This window comes from Poeciliopsis prolifica, unplaced genomic scaffold, assembly GCF_027474105.1.
Source record: "Poeciliopsis prolifica strain line A6 unplaced genomic scaffold, Auburn_PproV2 SCAFFOLD042, whole genome shotgun sequence".
Taxonomy (NCBI): domain Eukaryota; kingdom Metazoa; phylum Chordata; class Actinopteri; order Cyprinodontiformes; family Poeciliidae; genus Poeciliopsis; species Poeciliopsis prolifica.
The window spans coordinates 4,543,129-4,567,913 of NW_026562417.1; the positions used below are offsets into that span (position 1 = coordinate 4,543,129).

The window sequence follows — 24,785 nt, forward strand, 5'->3', positions numbered from 1 at the left end:
GTAAATCAGGACTCTTTCATCGTGTCTAATTTAAAAACCCAAAATAACTTGACTGATTACATTTGATGATTGTTGACTGGATTCTTTGAAACACAATTTTGTGCTTTTTGAGGATTTAGGACAGCCTCTGATTTAGAAACACGGGACGCTGACTGATTATGCCTGGACTTACCTGTTCTGAATTTAGTAAGAGGAAAAACACCACAAGCCTCACCTTAAAACAAAAATAGAAAATGTATTGTCAGACATTGTGTACTTTAAAAACTACAAATACTACTGTTAAACCTGATTTAAAACAGCACCACACATGTTTCTTACAATTGCAACAATAAAACCAGATGACAGTGACAAACAGACAAAAATAAAAAATTAAAGAAAGATTGTGAAACAAGTTAACGTTAGAGAACATGTAAATCAATGTCATTTGTAAAAGTTTGCGGTCTTAAAAACGTCGGAGTTCAAGTCGACACTCTACATTACGAGGTATGTTTGAACTCAGCACGATATCTCAGCAACTGTCATGGCGTCTCCCTTGAAGGGAGCTTGGTACCAGAGACAGTAGCTTCTGTCAGCGCTTACTTTTCGCTCTCCTGCTGTGAAGTAAAGCCTTTCTGAGGAGGTTTATTGGAGCGGCTGGTTATCATGGGGACCGTCCATGCGAAGGTAAACCGCTATAGTTTTGTGAGTGAGAGTGGACGTACGTATAGTGACTTGACCTCTCTGCTCTGCTGTGGCCAGAGAGCTGAAGGCTGCACCGTGGCACCACACTTTTAGCTAAACTATCGAGTTCAAGAAAACCAACAAAGAAGTCAATTTATGTCGCTTAATCTGTCCGAAGCCGCGTTCATTGCTGTAAGGTGTTTATAGTGATGCATTCATGGACTGTAAGACATTAAAAATGCAGAGCCCTTTCCGTCCTTCTTATAGCTATTGTTCATTTACTGAGAAAAACAATCATGGTTTTCTTTTTACTAAAGCAAACTAAATTGAAAATTTATAGTCTTGTTTTAATGTAAAACATCTAATATATCATAGTTAACATAATTTCGTTTTACTCACCTGAACGTCTCATATTGTCACAGTATATTCTGTAACCTTCAGTGATCACTGGACATTAAACACCCCTCTCGGCACCCCGCCCAATTCTGTCTTCTTCATCTGCTGCCCCATAAATGAGCATCACAGATCAATTTATTTTAAAAAAAGTCAGTGTCATTTTGAAATAAAATTCAAAGCACTCCACAAAGAGTGGAGTTATTGCTGTAAGGCAATAAAGGCAATAAAATTGCAAAAGAGTTATTGCAAATTTCTCCAAAATAGTTGTTTCAAATTTCTTATGTTGTTTCTTAACACAAGAAATTTGACAGTTGTAACTTGTTTCCACAATTATCGCTCCTCTTTGCCCTGCTTCCATTAAGCCCTATGAACAACTAGTTTCTTAGCAATGGCCTTTTGTGGATCATGACTTTTTAACAACAGTCAAGTCGGCCATGTTACCTGTTATTGTAAGCCATAATCATCTAAATTAGCAGAAATATAGACATAAAATAGCATTGTGCTTAACACATCTTCTAGTTCATTAAGATCAGTTGATATATACAGTTAAAACCCAGCCTTAAGACTAGCCATCAGACTTCACTGTGCAGAACTGGTACACCAGTCATTTTTACAGAAAACACGCTGTGTTTTAAGTCCCTCGGTCTCGGTGCAGAGTCTGGATCCGCTCCCGATGCATGGCCGCGATTTGGGCGTCAACCCCGATGACCTGATGGAGCCTCCAGAGCAGGAGCAGGATTCCAAGCAGGAGATCCTGGAAAACAAAGATGTGAGTAGTGCTGTTTAGTTCCGCTTGAGGTAAAATATGTTGAATCGTAGTTCCAACAGCGGTTTGTTTTTTTCAGTTAGGTTTCTTTTAAATTGAATAACTGTTCTATACCAGGGAAATCATTCAAGAATTTACCTGGGAAATAGTTTTTCCAACTTTCAGAGTGGCCAGTGCTTTCCTACAGTCAGAATTCTCCAGATGCTGACTTCTTAAAATGTATTTTTCACACCATGGCTTTGCTGCTGCAGACACCTTCTTTAGTTATGTGATTAATTCAAACATAACAATGTTGTTTGGGTGACAAGATGCAAAATATGTAAAATAATGAATGAGATCAATAAACTACATTTTTATTCCAAGGGGAAATTTAATGTTCTCATAACTCCTAACATCCAAATATCTTCAGAGTCGTTGTGATGGTGATGCTGTGGGCAGGAAGGACCAGTACCAGTCAGTCTTGCAACAAATATGAAAAAGCCTCTGAATGAAGACTGCTGCTGTGTGAAAGTTTTATGACTGTTATAATATGCTAATATGATTAATATTTTTAAATCTCTACTCGCATTATTATTAGAAAGCCTGATAGAGAGACGTAAGTGTCTGGGATTTGATCCTTGCCCCATACGTAGCATATAGCTGTATTTCATTCATGTTGGACATTTTTTGCTAACATTTAAAACATTTAAAAGTACCATCATTTTTTGTTGAAGGGATATGTTAACATCCCTTTAACTGGCAACTCTGGAAAAGGAAACCTGGATGGAAAAAACCCCTCTGCCTCTCCAGAGTAAACTGGGATTATCTCAACATAGCACAGAAAAATGAAGCAAGCGTCCTTTAAGCAACATGGACATCAGAACATTCATTCAAACTGTTTTTCAGTTTATTTGTAAAGAATTCAAGTTCTGTTGAAAATGTAATTACACTCAAGCCAAAATACTTTGTTTCCAAATTGTGCCTTTATTATGTTGTTATTGCATCTGTTGGAATATCCGGAAGAAGAATCCGGAGTACAAGATGAAGCACTTTTTAGACCATCTCAGCTTTGTGGCTACCTCTCTGACAGTGTCTATAAACCCTATATGACGCAGTCAGAAAACATGTCCAATAGATAAATCCTGTTTGGTCACACAGGTGGTCGTCCAGCATGTCAACATCCAGGGGTTGGGGAGAACCAAGGAGGATCTGCTTGGCTACGAGATCTCTGATGTATTCCATGCCAAGAACCTCATTGACGTATGCATTAGTTGCCTGACTGTGCTGCATATTAAGGTATTCTAACACCAATGTGAAGAGTGTGGCATTCCGTAAGTGTGCTGGTCTTTTTCAGGTGATGAAGAGAGCTCACGTTGCCAGACTGAGGCTTCTCCGCCTCGGAGTGTTCAAAGAGGTGGAGGTTCTCATCGACACGTCAGACGGTAACTGTTCATACCTAAAGGTGCATGCTGGTCCGATATGACCGTGCAGCTTAGCTGAAACGTCTTTGCGATTGGCTCTCCCTCAGGTAAAGACGCTCTACCCAACGGTTTAGACATCACCTTTGAAGTGACGGAGATGAAAAGGCTGGCAGGAAGCTACAACACTATGGTTGGCAACAACGAAGGAAGCATGGTGAGACACACACCACTTACTTTGCACAGCTGTTAAGGTACATACTGGCAGCCTGGATGAGAACTGAATGTGATGTGGCTGCATTAGTGTGAATGGATGGGTGACTGAAGCGGTTTGAGGTACTTTGGACTGAAAAAATTGCTATGCAAGTACAGGTCATGTATCACCTACCGTGTCCTTCAGGTTCTGGGGCTGAAGCTGCCCAACTTATTCGGCCGAGCTGAGAAAGTCACCTTCCAGTTCTCCTACGGTACAAAGGAGACTTCCTACGGCCTGTCGTTCTTCAAACCGCAACCTGGATACTTTGAACGCAAGTAAGTGGGATCATTGTTCTCCTGGGTTCCCAGATGTTATGTGGTTTTAAAAGTTGATACTCCTTTTATTTGGGTTTCTGATTTTTTCAAAGATACAGGTTTTCTCATATTGAGTGTCCTTTATTTCAGCTTCACTCTGAACTTATATAAAGTCACGGGTCAGTTTCCGTGGAGCTCCTTAAAAGAGACTGACAGAGGCCTGTCTGCAGAATTCAATGTAAGAGATTTTGGGGTTTTTTAAGTCTGAACCCTGTAGATTTAAGCTCTGATGTGCCTGTTTGTGGCGTCTTTGCAGTTTCCTCTCGGTGTGACCAGCCACACACTGAAGTGGGAGGGAGTGTGGCGGGAGCTGGGCTGCCTGGCACGTAGCGCCTCCTTCGCAGTACGAGAGGAAAGTGGCCACTCGCTGAAATCTGCCCTTTCGGTAACTCCAGAAAACTGTTTCTTTTAACCAATAAGGCTAACAAACAAAAGTGAAGGGAAATCTTAAGCTTTAAGTAGTTTTCTGTTCAGTTAAATCCCTATTGGTTTTATTGCAGCACTCTATGTCCATCGACTCGAGGAATTCTGCTATCTTTCCAAACAGAGGTGCCTTGCTTCGCATCAACCAGGTCTGTATGTAAAATGTGTGTTGCCATGTGTGATGGTATATTAAAAATCATGTTATTTGGATGTAAACATGAGTTAGAAGAGATTTTGAGGAACATCATGTCTTCTTAAGTGAGTAATATTTATTGCCTTTGATGCACTCCTGTTTTGAACAGTGAGTGTGTATTTGCATCAGGGGTGTATTCTGTCAATACACAACATCTGCTATGACTTGACCGTCTGGGAACTAAATATGAGTTCTTTTCACGTGATCAAGTAATTATAAGCTGACTTGATCAAAAAGTAGGTTAGGGTGTAAGCTTTAGTTTCCAGCATTTGTCGTGTAGAGGTGAGTGAGTCTTTGTCACTTCACACAGCCTAGCAGAGCTTTAGCATCAATCATCAAATTGTGGCCTATTTCCCTCCTTTTCCATTTTCACACCTCCAATTTTAAGCTAGCTTCCGTTCCAGTTGCTATTCTGATTTTTCTTAGCAGCTAGCTCACACCTGCATTTTATTGAAGCTTTGCCTTCTGAAAAATGGGACTTTTTCAGCTCATAGATGGATTTGTGTTCTTGCAAAGGGAATTCTCAGAGCTGTTGGTTTTAATTTGTGAAACGAAACCACTCATAAAATCCAGGAAATGGCAACATCCAGAAAATTAAGCTAGCTAGGTTTTTGCTAGCTAGCTTTAGAGTTTCTTAAAGGTAGATGAAAAATACTCCCTGTATTAAAAATGTTGTCTCTAATGTTCCTTTGGTTTGTCTCGCTAACATGACCAGCATAATTCTAATTCTCTGTCTGTTTTCGCCCGGCAGGAGCTGGCTGGATACACCGGGGGAGACGCCAGCTTTTTGAAAGAGGACTTTGAGCTTCAGCTAAACCAAAAGCTTTTCTGGGATTCTGTACGAAGGAAATTACCAATTTTGCAACTTTACATTATAAATCAGACTTATTGGTCTAATTTGATGTTTTACTTTGTCAAGCTAACCACTAGAGGGCAGCAAAGCTTTGTTCTTTATTCCTGAATGTGTTTTTCAGCAGAATTAAAAATAACTACAATTCGTGTCCTGTCAGGTTTTGTCTGCCTCTCTGTGGGGAGGAATGCTTTATCCCATCAGAGGACAGCCGACCTGCATCGCTGACAGGTATACCAGTTGTTAAAATCGAATCAATTTGAGAGCAGTTTGAATTATTTTTTGTTTTCAGATTATTCAGTTAGTAATCAGACTTTTTTGTTTTGGGTGCTGAATATATGCAGCTGTTCAAGCTGACATGTTTTATGAAAACATTGTGGCCTGCCGGCTTTTGTCCAGGTTCTACCTTGGCGGTCCCACCAGTGTCCGGGGTTTTGGGATGTACAGCATAGGGCCACAGAGTGAAGGTAAACCGAACAGGGCCTGATACGACTGGTGGAATTTAGGTTTAAACAGAATTCCGATGTGTTGCGTTTGTGCGCTTTGGGTTTCAGGTGACTATCTGGGAGGGGAGGCGTACTGGGCAGGCGGTTTGCACCTCTACACCCCTCTACCATTCAGGCCTGGCAAGGGAGGCTTCGGTGACCTTTTCAGAACGCACTTTTTTCTCAACGCAGGCAACCTGTGCAACCTTAACTATGGTGGGTGGAAAGATGACGGACTCAGCTTCTACTTTGCTCAGATAATGAATTTGTTCCAAGTCTTTTGTGTCCGTTTTTTATCTCTCCCATTTCCTGGGCCTCTAATCTCAACAATGAGCTCCATCTAACGAGAGAGAGACTCACTTTGTTACCATGAAACCTTTCACATTTGTTTCCGTCTGTTACTGCTGATCAACACAGTTAGGAGCTTTGTCAGTATATTTAAGTTCCAGCAGAGCTGACACTTCACCGTCGATCACCCATGTCTCAGTTAGGAACAACCATCTGAACACTGCTGAACAATCCCACTACAGGTTACATCTGCATGTATACAGGCACCAGTAGTCACCTCACTGTTGCCAACTTTGCAACTTTGTTGCCATATTTGATGACTTTTCAGTAAAAAAAAAAAATCGTAATTGATCAAAATCGGAATTGTCAGTCAGAAACCTGATCGGTGCACCGCTAGACCAGACTTAATAATTCATACTCTCTAGAGTATGAATTATTATTCTTCCACTTCACAATTCTGAACTAAGCTTAGTGCAAGGCGGTGAGGCTGGTCTCTCTCTAGAGTACATGTGAGGAAGATTTGCTTGTGCTGTGCAGTGACATGGTCTCTGTGTCCCGTGCAGGCGAAGGCCCCCAGGCTCACCTCCAGAGGCTGGCCGAATGCATCCGCTGGTCGTACGGGGCTGGCATCGTGCTGCGGCTCGGGAACATCGCCCGGCTGGAGCTGAACTACTGCGTACCAATGGGAGTTCAGAGTGGAGACAGGTGAGCGAATGACCCGTGCAGTAGCTGCTCCTGTTGTCCTGTTTCTGATGAAACATCACAGAACATTTTTCCTCTCTTTCTCCTAGGATATGCGACGGCGTCCAGTTCGGAGCAGGAATTCGCTTCCTGTGATTTTTCGCTGCATCCGCCCCTCACCTCCACCCCCACCTGTCTTGCAGAGTTTGATGTGAATAGAGAGAGCGCCTTTGTCATGTTGCGCCTGTAACTTGTTTGAGAGTGTAAAAACAGTAGCATGGGCTCACACTGTGGAAAAATAAGCCACGCCCCCCTCTGTGCCATGGTTTCCTGTGTCCACAAGCGGCTGCTGGAAACAACCAGCACCATGCAACGTCAACTCAGTCAAAAGTAAAACGGGGGACATAAATCATGTTGTGTTTTGCTTGGTAATTTGCACCTCTGGTATTTTGTGTTCCGTTTGGTGAGGTAAAAGTTTCTGGCAAATATTAAATAGATTGTTGGCAGGTTGCCTCGTTGGTTTCTGACTCAGGACTACAGTTTGTAGAGAACCTGGAGAAAATCAGCTCCGATTTCTTCACAACAATGTAGGTCAGACACGGAAGATGAGAATTGGAATGTCACCATAGCAACATTCACCAGGAGTGTTTTTTTTTCTCCCCCACTTCTCTTTTTGATGTCAAAATGTTAATCAATAAATCCTAGCATCTCCCTTGAATTATTTCTGCTGTCTTCAGTTTGCTGGTAGAAGAGTCTGACTGCGGCGTGAACATCTGGATATACAACAACCTGATCTTCCCTGTTAGAGGCACTGAAGCTAACAATTTGAATCGATGCCCAATATTCCAAATGCTGTCATGGATGATAATCTACAAATTTTTTTCCATCTTTATTTATGGATTTTGACATACAGGCTCAACAGATATAAGTGGTATTAAAAAAAATACAAGTCAGCACAATTCAAGCCATTGATTAAAAAACAACAGCTTATAACCAATTCTTATGTCAACAGAAATGGAACAAAAAAACAAGAAAAAAAAGCTTTTCATTTACTGTTGTGTAATTTTTCTTCAAGGAATTAAAGCAGTTGATTGAAGGTTGCCATATCTGAAAAAACTTGTCAATTTTCCCTCTGAGCCTAAAATTGTTTTTGTTTCATTTTTTTTTAAAAAAAAGCTTGATTTACTTCAATCAGAGCTTTTCAAGTCGGTCAAATTCTGATGTAAAGGCAACAACATCCATCCACTGAGGTTTATGGTGAAAAATAAACAATATTTACTGATATAAACACCTGACATTGCTCCTCTACTACCTTTACAGAGGCAGCATGAGTTATTTTCCAGGCACATTTTAATAACACAATCAACTCCTTCAGTGAAGCAGTGAATGATGATGCAGGCGGGGTTCTGCCTCTGCCAGGTTTCAGCTGATCGCTCTGACCTTTGCTCCTCAGGAACCTGTGCAGGGCAGTCGAGTTCAGATGGTGCCGGATGGGATTCAGTTCTGTGTGGGAGTTCTGCAGGTGAACTGTCCAAAAGCCCGAGAGCCCGGTCTGTACAGTACAAAACGGAAAGGCCAAACACTTCTGTTTTTACTTCTTATGATTTTTTTTTCTCTCAGATCATAAAACAAAATGTTGACTTCAAGGATAACTTGAGTAAATACAAGCAGCAGTTTTCAAACGAGGATGCTTCTTAAAAGAAAACAGTTTTCCAATTGTTGGTATGAACTCATCCACCTCCTTTGCTTTTGCCGCTCCTCTTTGATGCTGCACATCCCATAATAAGAAATCCAGGCAGAGCGACGCTGCAGTCAGAATTGGTTTGAACTTCCTCCTCTTTCTGCTCTGCATCCATGAAGCCTTTCCAACTCCTCTGCCGTCTGGGGTCACAGTTCACATATTGTTTGAGCTTTTGTGATGCGAATCAACTATAGTTGTATAAAAATAAAATAAAATAAAAACTGTCCAAAAGTAAAAATCCTCCCTTTGGACAGCATCCAAAACCAGAGGGAATAACTGCCTCTGATCTCTGGCAGAGAATCCAGACGAAGGAGTGGCCTAGTTAAAGCTCTGATTTAATCTGACTGTTGTAGTTACTCAGATAAAGAGCTGAGCTGAGCTGAGCTGAGCCGCATCCCCGGCATTGAACTCGCAGCGTGATCGCGCACGTACAGTACGTGCCGTGCCGTGTCGCCCAGCGGCCGCCGTGGCGGGTATGAACCGGCTGCGTCAAGCCCGCATCACGACGACAGACAGACAGACAGTAACTGCCTCCAACCAACCCGCTCTGCGCTCTCATCACACACAGACATGCGCGCGCGCGCGCGCACTGACGCACACACACACACATAAAGAGGTGGCGGCGGCGCTCAGAGCTCCAGAGCGGGCTGGAACGGATCCCTCATATTCCCTTCATACTTCCATCTATTTTTATGTACAGTAACTCCGCCATCATGCTGTGGACAGCGACTCAAGTCTTAAGGAAATTCTCCACCTCCTCCGTGAGTAACAGCGACCTTCCGGCTCGGATCCCGGCTGACTGTCACTCTGCTGTGTTTTGGTGATGTGAGCGGCTCAGTGACGGCTCTGCGGCGTGACACTTTGCCACGTTGTTTCCTTAAGTGTCACGTCGCCGATCTTCACCTGAGCCAGACGGAGGGAGCTGGATGAACCGCGCTCTGCGGCGTCACAACACGATCAACGGATTAGTAACGCGGCTGCAGGCAGGACTGGCGGGTCTCAGTCGCCTCTGCAGCCTCACAGTTTGCTACTTTAACCAGTTGGTCAGAAGCCGTCTTGCTTCTATAGTTGCTTTGAATGCGTCATGAAGCGGTGCAGAAACGTCATGTAACAGCAGAGCGCGTTTGATGAGTCCATGTATGAGAGGGAGCTTGGGAACCTGACACTGTTCCCACATGTGCAGCTCCTGTCACACGCGTGGGGCCCCCAGGCGTGAACGTGAACTTGAACTCTCTGGACCCCTCAGCCACAGAACTGATCTGAGAGCGTCATCAGTGGCGCTTTAGTTGGATATTCCTGAATTATGGGATCATTTCCAGGCCTTTTACTGGTTACTAAGACAGTATTTCACCCAGAGGGAAAAGTTGCTGCAGAACAGAAAAACACCTGCAAGATCCTCAACTTTACACAGATGTGTTAGTTCCCACAAGTTTGTAAACGTAACTTCTTTACTCTTACCTTCCAGATACATGATATTGGATTTTTAGTCAGTATTTGATAATGCCAATATACTAAAACTCATTTGCCATTATCAATATTCTTTTCTTACTGAAACTATATTCTATTGTGGAATTAAAATACTGCATTATCTTTGTCAATTTGTGGATGTGGAAACTATCCGCACATCTTTGAAAACTTTCCACAAGCGCATGGAGTGTGTCTTTTCTTGTGTAAAGTTTCAGTGGCCAGATCTTGTGAAGTTGATGTTGGTGAAAAAGATTTGTAAAGTGTGTGTGTAAATTGTTTGCAGAAATCTCTTTGCAGTCTGTAGGTTTACACACACAGACTGTAACCTCTGAACTAAACTCTGGACAGATGGGTTGATAGTTCCCACAGCTATACATAGCTAAGTGTGGGGACAGTTCCCACATATTCACAAACTTTTTCATGTGTTGGGACTTTTCCCAAACATTTATAAGCTTCACACAAGTGTGCAAACTACACCCATATTTTTGCAAACAGGTGTGTGAACCATACACACACACACACACACACACACACACACACACACACACACACACACACACACACACACACACATTGGGGAACAGTTCACAGTGCTGAATAGAATAGAACATGTGAGGACAGTTCAACCAATTGTTCCTCATGTGAGGCTGTTAAAGGGTGTGCATAAAGTGGGAACTGTTCCCACTTAGTTGGAACATACCCACCTAAGTTCAGAAATTAATAATCAATGAGCAATGAGCAACAAGTGCCGTGTAAGAGTGTAAACACTGCATGTAACTGTTGAGAGTATAAGAAAAGGTCTTTTAAAGCTTTGGAGGCTCCTTAACCTAACAGATTGTGTTGTTCTCTTTCCAGCATTACTACCAGAATAAGCTAAAACTGGCCATTATTGGTCAGAGTCTGTTTGGCCAAGAGGTTTACAGTAACCTGAGGAAGCAGGGTCACAAGGTTGTGGGTGTGTTCACAGTTCCTGACAAAGATGGCAAGGCCGACCCCCTGGGTGAGTTAATCGTTTAACAGCTGCTCTTTTTCCGTGTTGTCACTTTATGCACGTCGTTGCTGTTTGACGTTGACGCAATTTAAAGTTAACGTGAATGTTGTAAATATTGTGTTTCACAATGTGGAAAAAAATAATTGTATTGTGGATATGCTCATTTCAGGCAACAATATTTGCTCCCTTACATATTTCTCTTTTATACTGGACAAAAATAATCAAAAAACGACACAGAATGCAGTTTTCAAGTGACATTTCTATTCTTTAAGAAAAAGCAGCTGTATGAGGTTGGCCCTCTGCTGTACCGTTTCGTTCTTTTTGATTGGCTCACCAGGTCCAACTTTCTGTTCATACTTTCAGGGTTTTGTTTTTTTCTCTCTCTCTTTTTTGGGACACTAGGAAACTGAGGGTATTTAACTCTCTCTCTTTTTTCTCCACAGAAAATCAAAGCACTTGAAAAATAAAATAATTCTTTTGAACCCTCATTTTGCCTGTGTCCTCAAATATGTTGTGCCCTTATTGGATGTAACACTTTAGACAAGGGGGGGCAGTATTACTCTGTTTTTCCTTAAAAATATGTTTTTAGAAACATGATTTCAAAAACGGGAGCTATGAAAAATAACATTTGGTAGATTTTTAGACTTGATAAGTCTTGTGAAAACTTTATCAAGATAGTTTGTTGTGGATCTCAGGCTGTGGGTCAGCAGGGGCCGGTGCTGTGGCTGAGGTAGATGTGTGTTGACTGCACTGTGCTCTGGGACAAAGACATGTCTTTATCCCGTGTTAGCTGAGGCAGAGTGACTCCATTGTCTGTGCTGGAAGAGGCACAGAGATGAAAACCAATGAATTGTTTCCAGGGAGCTGCAGACTTCTAGATCTTATATTTGATTCAGGTTAAAATATATCCCAGAAGGATCTGAGTAGAGTTGGAATGCAGTTCATATCAAAACGGCAGCTCTGGGAAGGTTTTCTGACATCCTGCTAAGAAACTTGAGCAGAAACTTTCCACAAACTCACAAGTTCAATGAATGCAAGAATTGTGCAGTTGATACCAAAGAAGGTCCTATGTTAACATGTAACTTGGTCTGTTAAGATGTTTTTGATTGAAATAGCTTTTGATTTTAGTACATGTGACCACTTGATGCTGCACATTCAAAGAATGACCATTTGCAGTTCTTTATAATCCATAAAATGTTTAGAAAATCTGCTGTGCATAATAATTTGGAACAGTGCATTTTGAGTTTTTTACTTTTGAAAAAAATACTGTTCTTATGGGGAGCTTTGTTCAGTAAAATTTGATTTCTGCTGTAATAGTTCATGACTTGAAAATGATACTGACCATTTAAGAAAATCTGAGAAAATATCACTTGCATAATAATTTGGGACATGATGTAAAGTATAACAAACTTGTTTATGGTGGCTGAGGTGCTGCTTCCTGCCAGGTTTGTCACAGTTTATTGTACTTGTGTGAACCTGGATAGAGCAGGCAGATCTGGTTCTAAGTGGTATTAAAGCTTATCTAAATTGTATTGAACTGGCTGAAACTGCTGCTTACTCTTTATGAAGAGCAATAAACCATATCTGTTTCCTCTTGCTGGAATCTTTTGAAACCTTTCCAAACATACCAATGGTGTCTAACCAGGAAGGTTACAAGCAGTCAAAATGGCCGTCCTCCATTGTGTGGTCAGGCTCAGCCCTATAGACAGATCCAGAACCTCCATCATCCAAGGGACATTGTAGAGAAGTGGAGTAAAGCCACTGACAATTTGTATTAAAATAACCAAACTACATTCTCAGCAATTTTTATGAAAAATAGTATGTTTTACGTGTTAATCTGAAAGAACCCTTTAAAGTAACAAAAAATCTCATTAAAACTTCTAAACGTAGAATAAATGAGTGAAAGTTGTGAGTCTGATTCCCTCAGTGCTGGTCTGTCTAACCTGCAGTTCTCACATCTCCTTCTCACTGTCAGCTGTGGCAGCGGAGAAGGACGGGACGCCCGTGTTTAAATTTCCGAGGTGGCGCGTCAAAGGGAAGCCCATCCCAGACGTGGTGGACGCGTACAAATCGGTGGGCGCAGAGCTCAACGTCATGCCCTTCTGCTCCCAGTTCATCCCCATGAACGTAATCGACCATCCCCAGTACGGCTCCATCATCTACCACCCGTCCATCTTACCGCTGCACAGAGGAGCTTCTGCCATCAACTGGTGAGAAAGAAAATCCATAACCACTGGTTCATAAAGTACCATTCAAAAATATTCACTCTCATTGAACTGTTTGACATTTTCAATATATTTTATTGGGATTGTATGTAACACAACAACAACAGCAAAAACTATTTTCAGCATGAATTTAAATACAGCATTAAAAGGGCAGTATTATGCAAAATTGAATTTTGCAAACCTTACAACATGTTATAATGTTATTATCTCCTGTGCAAAATGCTTGGGTGGACCTAGCTCCGCCTTCGAGGCGCAGCTCTTCCTCAGAGCTGCAGCATCCAAGCCAGTGTTATAGTATTTTTACAACAACTGAAGGCTTCGTTACTGACTTGTGGTAGGAAATATCTCTATATGCCTGGAAAACACATGATACTGTCCCTTTAAGGTTTTTGAGACTGTGAGTCTCCTGCCTGTTGAAATTGTCTAAATAACATGGTGGCTTTTCAAATCCCTGATAAATCTCTGCATGTCTCCAGGACTCTTATTCACGGTGACAAAAAAGCTGGCTTCAGCGTGTTCTGGGCCGACGACGGCCTGGACACGGGCCCCATCCTGCTGCAGAGGGAATGCAGTGTGGAGCCCAATGACACGGTGGACACGCTGTACAACCGCTTCCTCTTCCCAGAGGGCATCAAAGCCATGGTAACCAGCCGGAATGTCAGCACAACCCCTTTTACCTAGATATGCCACCAACTGTCCCTTGTGTCAGGTGGAGGCGGTGCAGCTCATCGCTGATGGAAAAGCCCCTCGAATCCCCCAGACAGAGGAAGGAGCAAGTTATGAAGGCATCCAGAAGAAATCCAACTCCAGGGTGAGAGCAAACTGTAGTGTTAGAGTTATCTACGACATGCTGCCACTGTCTGAAGAAGATCCAGCACTCCAAAGACAAATTAGTGGTTGTCATTTTCCATCAAACACTAAAGCCAGCTCAAGTTTTACATCCTGCATTCCAGCTTTAACTCCCAGAGTGAACAGCATTTATCAGGTTCAAGCTGTTGGCCGGCTGCTAAGAGTAAAACAGCCCGATTCAGAGTCATGTGGGCAGAAACACGGCTCACAGTGAGAGCAGCTCCTGACTGGTTCATTCTAGTTTTTTCTATTGGTGGAGCTGATCTTAACCGCTTTCTGCTTGCTCTGCTGGCTCTGCTGGTTGTTTGTCCCACCGTTCTATTCTCGGCCCAGCCGTTGGCCTTCACCTGTCGTTCCTCCGAGCTGTCCCCAGGGGGCAGCACTGGGATGTTTTGGCTCCCTCCTCACACACTCACACAGGTCCCCCCTTCTGAAAATAAAGTGAGCTCTCAGCAGTTCTGACTCCAGCCTCTCCCCGTGTCTCCCAGGTGGACTGGGCCCAGCCAGCTGAGGCCATCCACAACTGGATCCGTGGCCATGACAAAGTCCCCGGAGCTTGGACCGTCATCGATGGTCAGGTGAGTTTACCGGTACTTGTGCAATGAAAAACAACAACAACAACAACAACAAAAAAGACCAGAGCAGATGGTATATAAACCCTGAGGGACATTTTGTTGTTTGGTCAGTGTGTCTCACACTAGTATACGCAACCTTTGGAGTTTATCCACATTTTCTCACATTACAATCACAACAGTTGTTCTGTTTTACTGAGGCTTTATTGGACAGATTAAGGCTGTTCAAAGTGTGGGCCTAGGCAGTTTCATGCGGCCCCTGCTGCATTTAAAAGAATGGTAAGCTACACTCTAGACCAAATACACTGAAAAAAGTCTTAAAACAGTGGGAAATTGTCTGACTTTAATTAAGACAGCCAGATAAAAAAGTTCATGATAAAATAATTTGTTGGAGAAACAATATGGCCCCGGAGTACTTTCACCTTTGGGACTCTGGCTCACATTTCAAAAAGTTTAGACACCCCTGAAGGCAAAATCAATCCTCTGTTGAACCAATTTTCACTGACAACACAGCAACAACTCTGTTGGTGTAAGACTACAGGAGATTGATGTAGGTTTGGGTTTGACTTCGGTCCATTCTAAAACACGTTTGTGCTTTGATTTTAGCAACTTTATTGTAGCTGTGACTGTATTCTTAAGGTTGCTGTCCTGCTGAAAAGTGAATCTTTTCACTTTTCAGTATAACATCATCATCATCATCATCGCTATATCAGTGGGTGAAATCTTCATATCACATGGGTCTGTTTGGAGACCTGTAATTATTGGCTAATATATTCAAAGTGTCATGAGTTTGGATATTTCCAAAATGGTAAAAGTAAGAAAGTGATGGAAGAGTAAAAGGGGAACCATTGCTATATTTATCATTATTGCCGTCTCTAGAGAATTTCTACAAAAAACACACAAATCTGCTGAGATTAAATGACACGCAGAAGGACTGCTTTCTCCTGGTTGTTTTATTTAACAGTGTCAGATCACACTACACATTCCTAATTTTTATTTGTTAAAAGAATTCAACAAAAAACCCAACACAAAGTTGTGCATCAACATGTTGGTCTGCCACATAAAACCCAACGCTGAGGCTTGTTGAAAAAGACCCATGAAAAAGTTTCTTGGGTGTGAATACTTTTACAATGCAGCGATTCTGTTCAAACTGCTTATCTGCCTTTCTGCAGCCTGTGACCCTTTATGGCTCGTCCATGTTGGGGGGGTCGGTGCCTGCCGGTCAGGCCCTGGAAATCGAGGGGGCTTCCCAACCCGGCCTCGTCACCAAGTCCGGGCTGGTTCTGTACGGAACCGATGGGAACGCCGTGAGTTCTCCTTCACCACGACTAAACAAGCGTCCAGAGCAAACAGCAGCAGATACAGCCGCTTGTTCAAACAAACTCTGACGTGTCGGCGTGATTTGAACCTGTCTGTGGTCTGACCGGCAGCTCCTGGTGAAGAATCTGCAGTTTGAAGATGGAAAGATGATTCCTGCTTCCAAGTACTTCTCCTCAGGAGAAAGCTCCAGCGTGGAGCTGACCGACGACGAGAAGAAGATGGCCGAGGAAATCAGGGCAAGCGCAACACGCCATAGGATTGCCACTGTGACCTTTTGTTGCATAGACAGAAATAAAATTAAACAGTTTTTGTTGTTTACTCAAAGAACATCTGGAAGGGAATCCTCAGCAATGTGAGCGCCATCGAGGAAACAACAGATTTCTTCAAGTCCGGAGCTGCTTCCATGGACGTTGTTAGGTGAGACAGCGGGTCCAGTGTTGGGTAGGAATCTATAACATCCTATACGATAAAGAAATAAAATAAAATCCATGCAGCTGGCCCTTTAACGCCGAAACATCCAACCACTCTGACTTGTCATCCAGTTGTTGTCTGGCTGAGGCTAATCCATGTTTTCTGAACTGATTCAAAGTGATATTTAGTTTCAGGAAACAATTACAATATTGATGACAATGTGGGCTCGCCAAATTCCATGAAGCCAGAAACCTTTTATTTAAAGAAATCATTAGAACCCTCTGAATACATTCTAAGCCTCTATTTCTCGATAAAGCAGCAGCAGTGGGCCCAACATGCTGGAGTCCTGTCAGTGTTTTCTGGAGCTGTGGTTTAGACCAATGACGAGGCGTCCTTTCCGTCTGCAGGTTAGTGGAGGAGGTCAAGCAGAAGTGTGCAGGTGTTCAGCTGCAAAACGAGGACGTGTACATGGCCACCACCTTCCACGACTTCATCCAGATGTTCGTCCGCAAGCTCCGAGGGGAGGACCAGGAGGAGGAGCTGGTCGTCGACTATGTGAGTCTGATGTTCTGCCGGAAACAGAGCGACGATCTGGCCGTCAGGTGAAACCTTCATCTTTCTGTTTCCTCTTCGTCTTTGTAGGCAACCAGAGAAGTGAACAGCATGACGGTGAACATGCCGTACCAGTGCTTCATCGACGGAAAGTTTGAGGATGCAGAAAATGGCAAGAGCTACGACACCATTAATCCAACCGATGGATCTGTAAGACCACCCGTCTATGCATCTGTCCGTCCATCTGTTCATCCATCCGTATCATCCAGCTGTTTCCCCTGCAGGTGATCTGTAAGGTGTCGTATGCGTCAGTGGCAGACGTGGACCGGGCCGTGGCTGCTGCTAAGGAAGCTTTTGATTCTGGGCCATGGGGCAGGATGAACCCCAGAGACAGAGGAAGTCTGCTCTATAAGTAAGTAGCTCCTCCTAGTGGAAGCCAGAGGACCAGTTTGGCTGCAACAATCTCCTGCATTTTTTTTCTGCTCCTGCGTTTTTGTCTTACATTATTTTTCAGTTTCAGTCTCATAATTTCTACCTGTTTATGTCCACCTTCTGTTGTAATAAGTGGTGACCAAAAGCTTAAATCTCAAACCTGCTGATTTCCATCAAACACTAAAGCCAGATTACTTTTTAAGCAGAATAAACTGTATCATTTAAATAGCTTTTGTTGCGTACCAGCTCCAAATTTTAAAATGTCCTTCTGTGGTTCATCACCCACCAACATATTATGATGGTAGCTAACCTTTGACCTTTACTGCCTTTTCTCCCTTCAGGCTTGCCGACCTGATGGAGGAACACCAGGAGGAGCTGGCCACTATTGAGTCCATTGACTCAGGAGCGGTTTACACGCTCGCCCTGAAGACACACGTGGGCATGTCCATCCAGACCTTCCGCTACTTTGCAGGCTGGTGTGACAAAATCCAGGCAAGCTAACAACTGTTACGGACACGCTCCTCTGGTCTCGGCCTAGAAGAGACACTTTGATGCGCTTCTGTTTGCTGCAGGGCAAGACGATCCCCATCAACCAGGCCAGACCCAACCGGAACCTGACCTTCACCAAGAAAGAACCTCTGGGGTAGAGCCTGACCAACACTGACTCAGTTTCTGTTGTGCAGATGTATTTCACTGTGTTGAACTCTTTTCTCTATGCTAGAGTTTGTGCCATTGTTATTCCATGGAACTACCCTCTGATGATGCTGGCCTGGAAGAGCGCGGCCTGTCTGGCAGCTGGAAACACTCTGGTCCTTAAACCTGCTCAGGTGCCGACATTTCATCCTCTGTTTCAGTTTCAGAATGAATACAACATTAAATAGTCACCTGTGAGTCAGTAAGCTGCATATGCAATGGTAACCTTTGACATATGAGGACCTCTGAATGAGAAGGAGCCAAATAAAGTTTTGTATTTTGCAGGTTTACAGACTCCATTAACTGAACCTCTGCCATGTTTCCAGGTAACTCCTCTGACCGCTCTGAAGTTTGCTGAGCTTTCTGTGAAAGCCGGAATCCCAAAAGGAGTCATCAATATTCTGCCAGGCTCAGGTAAAATCAGTATTGATGCAGAAACAACAAATCAGAATGAATTATACAATGGAGTTTCACTCCGATTGGTTATCTTCTTCTCCAGGTGGCATGGTGGGTCAGAGACTCTCTGACCACCCGGACATCCGCAAGCTGGGCTTCACCGGCTCCACTCCAATCGGCAAACAAATCATGAAGAGGTAAGAGGGGAGGCTGGCTCGCTGATTTCATGAGCATGTTGCCTTCCTCACGGTTTCTCTCCGCGGTTCCTCCATGCAGCTGTGCGCTCAGTAACCTGAAGAAGGTTTCTCTGGAGCTGGGGGGGAAATCTCCCCTCATCATCTTCAGCGACTGCAACATGGACAAGGCGGTTCGCATGGTGAGAGAACATCCATCTGGAAAAGAGGCTTTTTGGTTTGGTAGTTTTTTTTTTGTTTTTTTTGTCATTAGTTCCTTTCCTTCCAACTGTTCAGAAATCGCAAACTTCAGTATTTTGTATTTTAAGATGAAGAGAAATGAGTTGGAGGAACCCTGGTGAAACGGTGATCGAAGATGAAGGCACTTTTCTGTATAAAAGGGCCATCCAAGAAAAAAATGTATAGAAAAACTTGACCTCTTTCTGAATATTTTGCTTCATGAGGTAAAATATGATATACAGTAGCCTGTTCTCTTCTGTTTCCCATTTTGAAGTCTGCTTATTGTCCTCAAGTATAACCCAAGGAAACATTGCTAATCCAAATGTCTTCGCTACTAGTAAAGTAGAAATTACAAAACGTCTTTTGCTCTCTAATTCCAAACAGAAATGAGAAGAATCATCAACAGGTTCAGTTCCATAACTCGTGTGCTTTCTGCAGGGCATGAGCTCAGTGTTTTTCAACAAAGGGGAGAACTGCATTGCTGCTGGACGCCTGTTTGTGGAGGAGTCCATCCATGATGAGTACATCAGTCGAGTGGTGAGTATACTTCATCACTGAGATGCTGTGCAGTAAAGGAACGCTTCCTTTCACACTCATCACTGTCACCAAGTTCTGCAGAGGCCGGTTAATAAACCAATCACTTCATGAAAATCCTGGTTTGAGACAGATTGGAGACCAGCCTTTGAGGACAGAGACCGGGATCCACAATCCTCCATTTGCTGAGAGGCATTCATAGACACGACCATTAGCATCACGTTCTCTTTACTTTGATCAGGTCAAGCTTCCGTCGAAGGCTGGTGTCCTGCAACTTCCAGATGATTCTGCTTCTTCAACACACCGAAATCAGATATCATGTCAATCCCAGTCATCGAGTGTCCTGCAAGTTTTAGATGTTTCCCTGGTCCAACACACTTCACTCAAATAGCTGAATCACCTTCAGTCATGTTCTCCAGAGTCCTGCTAATGACCTCGTTATGTGAGGGTCTTGCCGTAGAGACACATCTAAAAGTTGCAGGACAGGGGCCCTCAAGGTCTAGAGTTGCCCACCCCTGATGCAGGGCTTTACTGCCTCTTTTTGACTGACCAGTGTGTTATGGATCGGTGCGGTTCAGTACGCCATTTCATGGTCCAACAGCGTTTTTGAAAACTCACTGGGCAGGCGGGGTTAAACCCAAACACCTAACTCAGAGTTAGGTGTGTGTAACCAGTGTGACGAAAAATGTGACTTTCTACAGGTGTGTCTTGTTCTTGTCACAAGCAGTGACGCTTTCTGTCCTCCAATCAATGGAGTGTGACGCCACTACTGTAGCAGGGTCCAGTGGACCTACAAGTACAGATCAGTTGATTTGGCTAAACCAAACCGCGCAATAGAAACTGTTATTGTTGAAGTATTTTTAAGAACATGATATCACCAGAATTAGTACAGTCACTTCAAGTACATCCAATGACGTATGATGGCCACCCTAACAAACGAATGATTTCCTCCAAACATCAGATCCATTCTCTGACACATCCAACTATTATATTAGTTAACAGATTTTAGATGTTACCAACTTTTACCTGTTAGGGTCACATACATGTTTGTACATTCAAAAACATTTATTATGACTTACACTTCTCCGCCAGTAGAGGTCAGTGTATGAAGTGCTACTGTAGCAGCTTGTCTGTAGGTGTGTCAGTACAAGAAAGTGGCTTTCTGATACTGATTCACCATAGTGTCTATTATGTATGAAATAAACAGAACATGTGTAATTAGTTTGTTTATATTAAAGCTGATCTTTTCGTGTCTTTGAACTCTCTCAGGTAGAGGAGATCAAGAAGATGAAGATTGGAGACCCTCTGGACCGCTCCACAGACCACGGCCCCCAAAACCACAAAGCTCACCTGGACAAACTGCTGGAGTACTGTGAGACAGGAGTGAAGGAGGGAGCCACCCTGGTGTATGGAGGCAAACAAGTCGACAGGCCAGGTACAACACACATTTCACTGGCTTTCCTGATGGATCTTATACCCGAACAGACAGTTGGACAAATGAGACTTTTGGTGGCAACTTTTTTTGCAACTCGTACATAGTGTTAAGATATGATTTGGCTTTTGTTTCAAAGTTAAAACTCCTCATCCTGGATTGATGAGGAGTGGTTAAGACACGATCAAACCAGAGGTAATAGCTTAGCTGAAGTCTGCTTGTCCTTATCCTCTAGGTTTCTTCATGGAACCCACTGTGTTCACTGATGTAGAGGACCACATGTTCATTGCTAAAGAAGAGTCCTTTGGTCCTGTCATGGTCGTGTCCAAATTCAAAGATGGGTAAGTTAATGGGAGGAGGATTAATCTTCGCAATTACTGTGTGATTTGAGTTAACCGTCGTCTGACTCCTTTTGTCCGCTCCACCCAACACAGTGATGTGGATGGTGTGCTTCAGAGAGCCAATGACACAGAGTATGGCCTGGCCTCGGGCGTGTTCACGCAGGACATCAGCAAAGCCATGTATGTCAGCGAGCGACTGGAGGCTGGAACCGTGTTCGTAAACACCTACAACAAGACCGATGTTGCCTCGCCTTTTGGAGGCTTCAAGCAGTCTGGCTTCGGCAAAGACCTTGGTCAGTGAAAAAATGTGCCACTTGGCAAAACAATAAGTTAAAAAAAATGAAGTAGGCGTCATTAGCTTTTATACTTAAACAAGTCCCACTTATTCTCACAGAGACAATGGTAGAGTTGCTGAATCTATTCATAAACCTGAAGTTGAAAAAGTCCTAAAGTATTTCTGTCTTGTCCACAGGAGAGGACGCCCTCTTGGAATACCTCAAAACCAAAGCAGTGACTGTTGAGTACTGAGCCTCCAGATTTCACAATGAGCTCCAACTCACTTTCTGAAAGAAAAGGAACTCATGCATATTTTCACCTGGACTGTACCAGCAGCTACAGAGAACTCCATCGTTCTTCTGAGCCACTTGAGCTTTCTTGGAACAAAGGGAAGGTTTTTTTTGTTATTGTTGTGAACTTGCATTCGAGGTCTTACATTGATGCCACGCCACCCGTGGGAAGCAAAGCTCTGCTTGACACTGTTTGCAAAATCGAGCTTCTTCAGGGTTAAGCAATGGAGAAAAAAGAAAATACTGTGAGCTTAAAGACATCACTCCTTACAATGTTTGGCCTTTCTCAGCATCATGAACTTGTCAAGCTGCCTCCAGTTTTCCCATTGTACCGTTTCTTTGTCCTATTTCACGGTATAAAGAGCCAAAATGGAGACTATTTCCCACCCGATGGTGGCTATTCCTTGTCACAGGAGACGATATCCATTCCAAAGCTTGCTACTGAAATGAGAAGGAGAGTACTCACTTGTGCTAGCATTGGAAAGGCTACCGACTAGCATGTCCAGGGTACTCACCCATTGGATTTCCTACTCCCTCTGCTGCCATAGGCTGGCATTAACATTTGAAAAGCTAACGTCACCCTCTGGTTTAGAAACCTACCTTTCTTTCTTTTTACAGCAAAACTTTATTAATTAAAACAGTTGACATACAATATCAGTAAACGATATGCATTAGCCTCTCAGTTATGCAAAGTTCACGGGAAAATTTTTATGCCGATTTTTGGCCCAATTTCCCCCTTCTGACAATCTTAAGTACTACCTGATTAATAAGAGGTATTTCTACCATGTGTGATGTGCTAAGAGTGAATGTAGTCCATTCAGAAGGATATTCCCAACTAACTATTCAACATGTTGGATTGTGTTGGCCCGGTGTCACAAAGCTGTGTGTGGTGTTCCCTGAGAACAAACAACGGCCAACACTGTCTTAAATAACTCTGAAGAACCAAAATTAAAGAGTTACAACAACATTTAATTTTCCTTTGGGATTCGTAACATATTTGTGAATTTGAAACTAGAACTCAGCCTGTTGAATGTGACATGGAACCACTTAGAATGCAAAGCTGCAGAAACATGAGATTCTAAATAAAGTAGACAAAACCAGAAAGGCCAGTGGATGTCAGAAATGACTTGTTTGGTATAGTTTTTTTTTCCTCTTTTAAACATAATCCGTCGCCATTGATTCCTCCCAGTCAGCCATATTTGTTTACTCTGAACTCATGTTTGGTCTCAAAAGGTTTTGCGACCGACGTCTGAATGTTAAGTGAAATCAGTTCATGTGTGGTGAGTTACTCCTGCCCTGTGGTTCGACGCCAAACCTGCTGTACCTGCGACAAGGAAGTAGACACTGCTGGGTTTGGAATAGTCTTCATTTTGGTCCCAGTAACGGGGCAAAATGTCAAAGGAAGCCTTTGAGCTGTTTTATGTTATAGCAGAAACTGAACAACAATTCTTCACTCTTAGACAAAGTGAATGTTTTTATGATCCAGTGTATTTATATGCAATTTTAGTCAAATACAGCCAATTCTACATTAGGTTGAATTAAGCAAACTTGCCAGTTTGGGAAGTTCCAAGTTATTTGTCCATAGTTCTGTGAAATAAACTCTGTCTTCACAGTAGAAATGGTTCAGATCAGTATCATGATTGTGTCCCACTGAACTCACTCTCCAATGTTGTTCCTGATGCCTTCAGTTTTTCTTGACGACATATATATAGTCCAAAATTAGGTTAAATTCAGTGACTAAGAATTGTAAAATTGAAGGACTACCGTTTGACCTGCTCTGTGTGCAGCTCTCTTCTGCACCATCCAGTCTCAACTTAGCATTTAGGAAGACACAGCAGCCAGTACAGTCTCTATTTCACTGTGAATGTCATTGTAAAGCGTGAAATTTCTAGATTCATCAGTTCAACGGAATAACGACTGTGGTTATTTATGTTTTCTTTATGGCTTGTGTTGTCCCTTGACAGAATGCTGCCACGGGCAGTGAGCCATTTCCCAACTCAAACACCACCCTCTTTAAATTCTAGGGCTCAGAAGGTGAACCCAGAGTTTTATTTTCAAGCTTTAATTTTGGCTTCATCAGTTAATAACTAAAGTAATGACATTTAATACATTGTTACAGGAGCTACTTGTGTTGTTCTTGATGGCATTAGAAGTAACAAGTAGAAAGGAAGTGGCTAGTTTATCTCTAACGACTGTCACAGTTTAGTTATTTTCAAATGTCAACATTATGCTATTGATCCCTCCACAAAAATTATTTTGTCCAATTAACACAAAATACATGAAGTAAAATGAACCATAGTACGCAGTTGCCCAAAGTACCAGATGGGCAACATGCGACAGCCAGCACGATACACTCAGCCAGGCTGTTAGCCTAACCGACTGTTGGTGTTGTGTATTCTGATGGTGTGTGGATAAATGACCAACTGAGGATCCCAGTCCTGCAGCCCAATGACAAGAACCTTTAGCTACAGCAACTCTGAGCCCAGCCAGGACGGAGCGGAAAGGAGCAACTGTTACAGATCGGGTTCATCTGTGCCTTCCTCTAGTAGACCCAGACAGAGGATCAAACCAGAGCTTGTCCTGACACTTCCTGTTCTTCTGTCAACTATCCACCACAGCAAACAAGATTTTTTAATGTGGCGCCACTGGTCATCACATAAATCTCTCGTGTGCTATTCTTACCATCAAACACCATCCAGATGTAAAAACAATCCTCTTTTCCTGCCCTTTTTCAAAATTGTTTTTGACTATTTTTTTACAAAATAAAGACACTTCTAAATATGTTTCATGTTTTTTGTTGTGTAAAACTGTCCAAACACTTCACTGTATTCATCACAGTAATACCATATAGATGTTTTATCCTTTACTAATTTCAAAGTGAAGAACATTTTCTACTGTGAAAGGCAGGAAGGGAGTGTTTTCCTACTCTAAGGAAAATGTGATGCTGTCCATTGAATAAACAGTAACTCAGAGTTGGAGTGTCCCTGTGTGATTTTTGTGGTGATGTACAACTCAGAGAATCAAGTGACGCTTGGAGATTTAGTGGTTTTCAGAACCACCATGTGGACCACTGATGGAACTAATGAGTGTATGGATGTTGTTGAAGGAGGATGGCTACGACGGTATCCAACAGCAACATGC

At 42.8% G+C, this 24,785-nt stretch overlaps 2 protein-coding genes across 2 annotated transcripts; both read left to right on the top strand.

The window, feature by feature from the left end:
- Positions 1 to 494: 494 nt before the first annotated feature.
- Positions 495 to 7,427, top strand: samm50l (sorting and assembly machinery component 50 homolog, like). The gene is made up of 15 exons (XM_055055537.1): positions 495 to 663; positions 1,712 to 1,825; positions 2,960 to 3,061; positions 3,156 to 3,243; positions 3,330 to 3,436; positions 3,620 to 3,750; positions 3,880 to 3,967; positions 4,046 to 4,174; positions 4,290 to 4,361; positions 5,157 to 5,243; positions 5,416 to 5,486; positions 5,655 to 5,722; positions 5,810 to 5,956; positions 6,592 to 6,733; positions 6,820 to 7,427. The coding sequence occupies exons 1-15, from the start codon at positions 643 to 645 to the stop codon at positions 6,863 to 6,865; spliced, it is 1,413 nt and encodes a 470-aa protein (XP_054911512.1). The 5' UTR covers positions 495 to 642; the 3' UTR covers positions 6,866 to 7,427.
- Positions 7,428 to 8,931: 1,504 nt separating this feature from the next.
- On the top strand, positions 8,932 to 24,616 carry aldh1l2 (aldehyde dehydrogenase 1 family, member L2). Its single transcript, XM_055055419.1, has 23 exons — positions 8,932 to 9,211; positions 10,773 to 10,917; positions 12,884 to 13,118; positions 13,610 to 13,775; positions 13,843 to 13,944; positions 14,471 to 14,560; positions 15,727 to 15,861; positions 15,985 to 16,110; positions 16,200 to 16,291; positions 16,693 to 16,840; positions 16,928 to 17,047; positions 17,122 to 17,249; positions 17,611 to 17,761; positions 17,842 to 17,912; positions 17,991 to 18,096; positions 18,289 to 18,376; positions 18,462 to 18,555; positions 18,635 to 18,734; positions 19,210 to 19,308; positions 20,575 to 20,740; positions 20,973 to 21,078; positions 21,172 to 21,371; positions 21,551 to 24,616. Exons 1-23 carry the CDS (start codon positions 9,143 to 9,145, stop codon positions 21,604 to 21,606), a joined length of 2,793 nt encoding a protein of 930 aa, XP_054911394.1. The 5' UTR covers positions 8,932 to 9,142; the 3' UTR covers positions 21,607 to 24,616.
- The last annotated feature ends 169 nt before the right edge of the window (positions 24,617 to 24,785 follow it).

Excerpts from the sequence above, each read along its gene's own strand:
- samm50l (XM_055055537.1), top strand. The coding sequence starts at position 643 with ATGGGGACCGTCCATGCGAAG. Across the intron at positions 4,175-4,289 it reads CGCTGAAATCTGCCCTTTCG|CACTCTATGTCCATCGACTC; the intron begins GTAACTCCAGAA and ends GTTTTATTGCAG. Across the intron at positions 5,487-5,654 it reads CCGACCTGCATCGCTGACAG|GTTCTACCTTGGCGGTCCCA; the intron begins GTATACCAGTTG and ends GCTTTTGTCCAG.
- aldh1l2 (XM_055055419.1), top strand. The coding sequence starts at position 9,143 with ATGTACAGTAACTCCGCCATCATGCTGTGGACAGCGACTCAAGTCTTA. Across the intron at positions 16,841-16,927 it reads AGGAGCTGGTCGTCGACTAT|GCAACCAGAGAAGTGAACAG; the intron begins GTGAGTCTGATG and ends TCGTCTTTGTAG. Across the intron at positions 17,048-17,121 it reads TTAATCCAACCGATGGATCT|GTGATCTGTAAGGTGTCGTA; the intron begins GTAAGACCACCC and ends TTTCCCCTGCAG.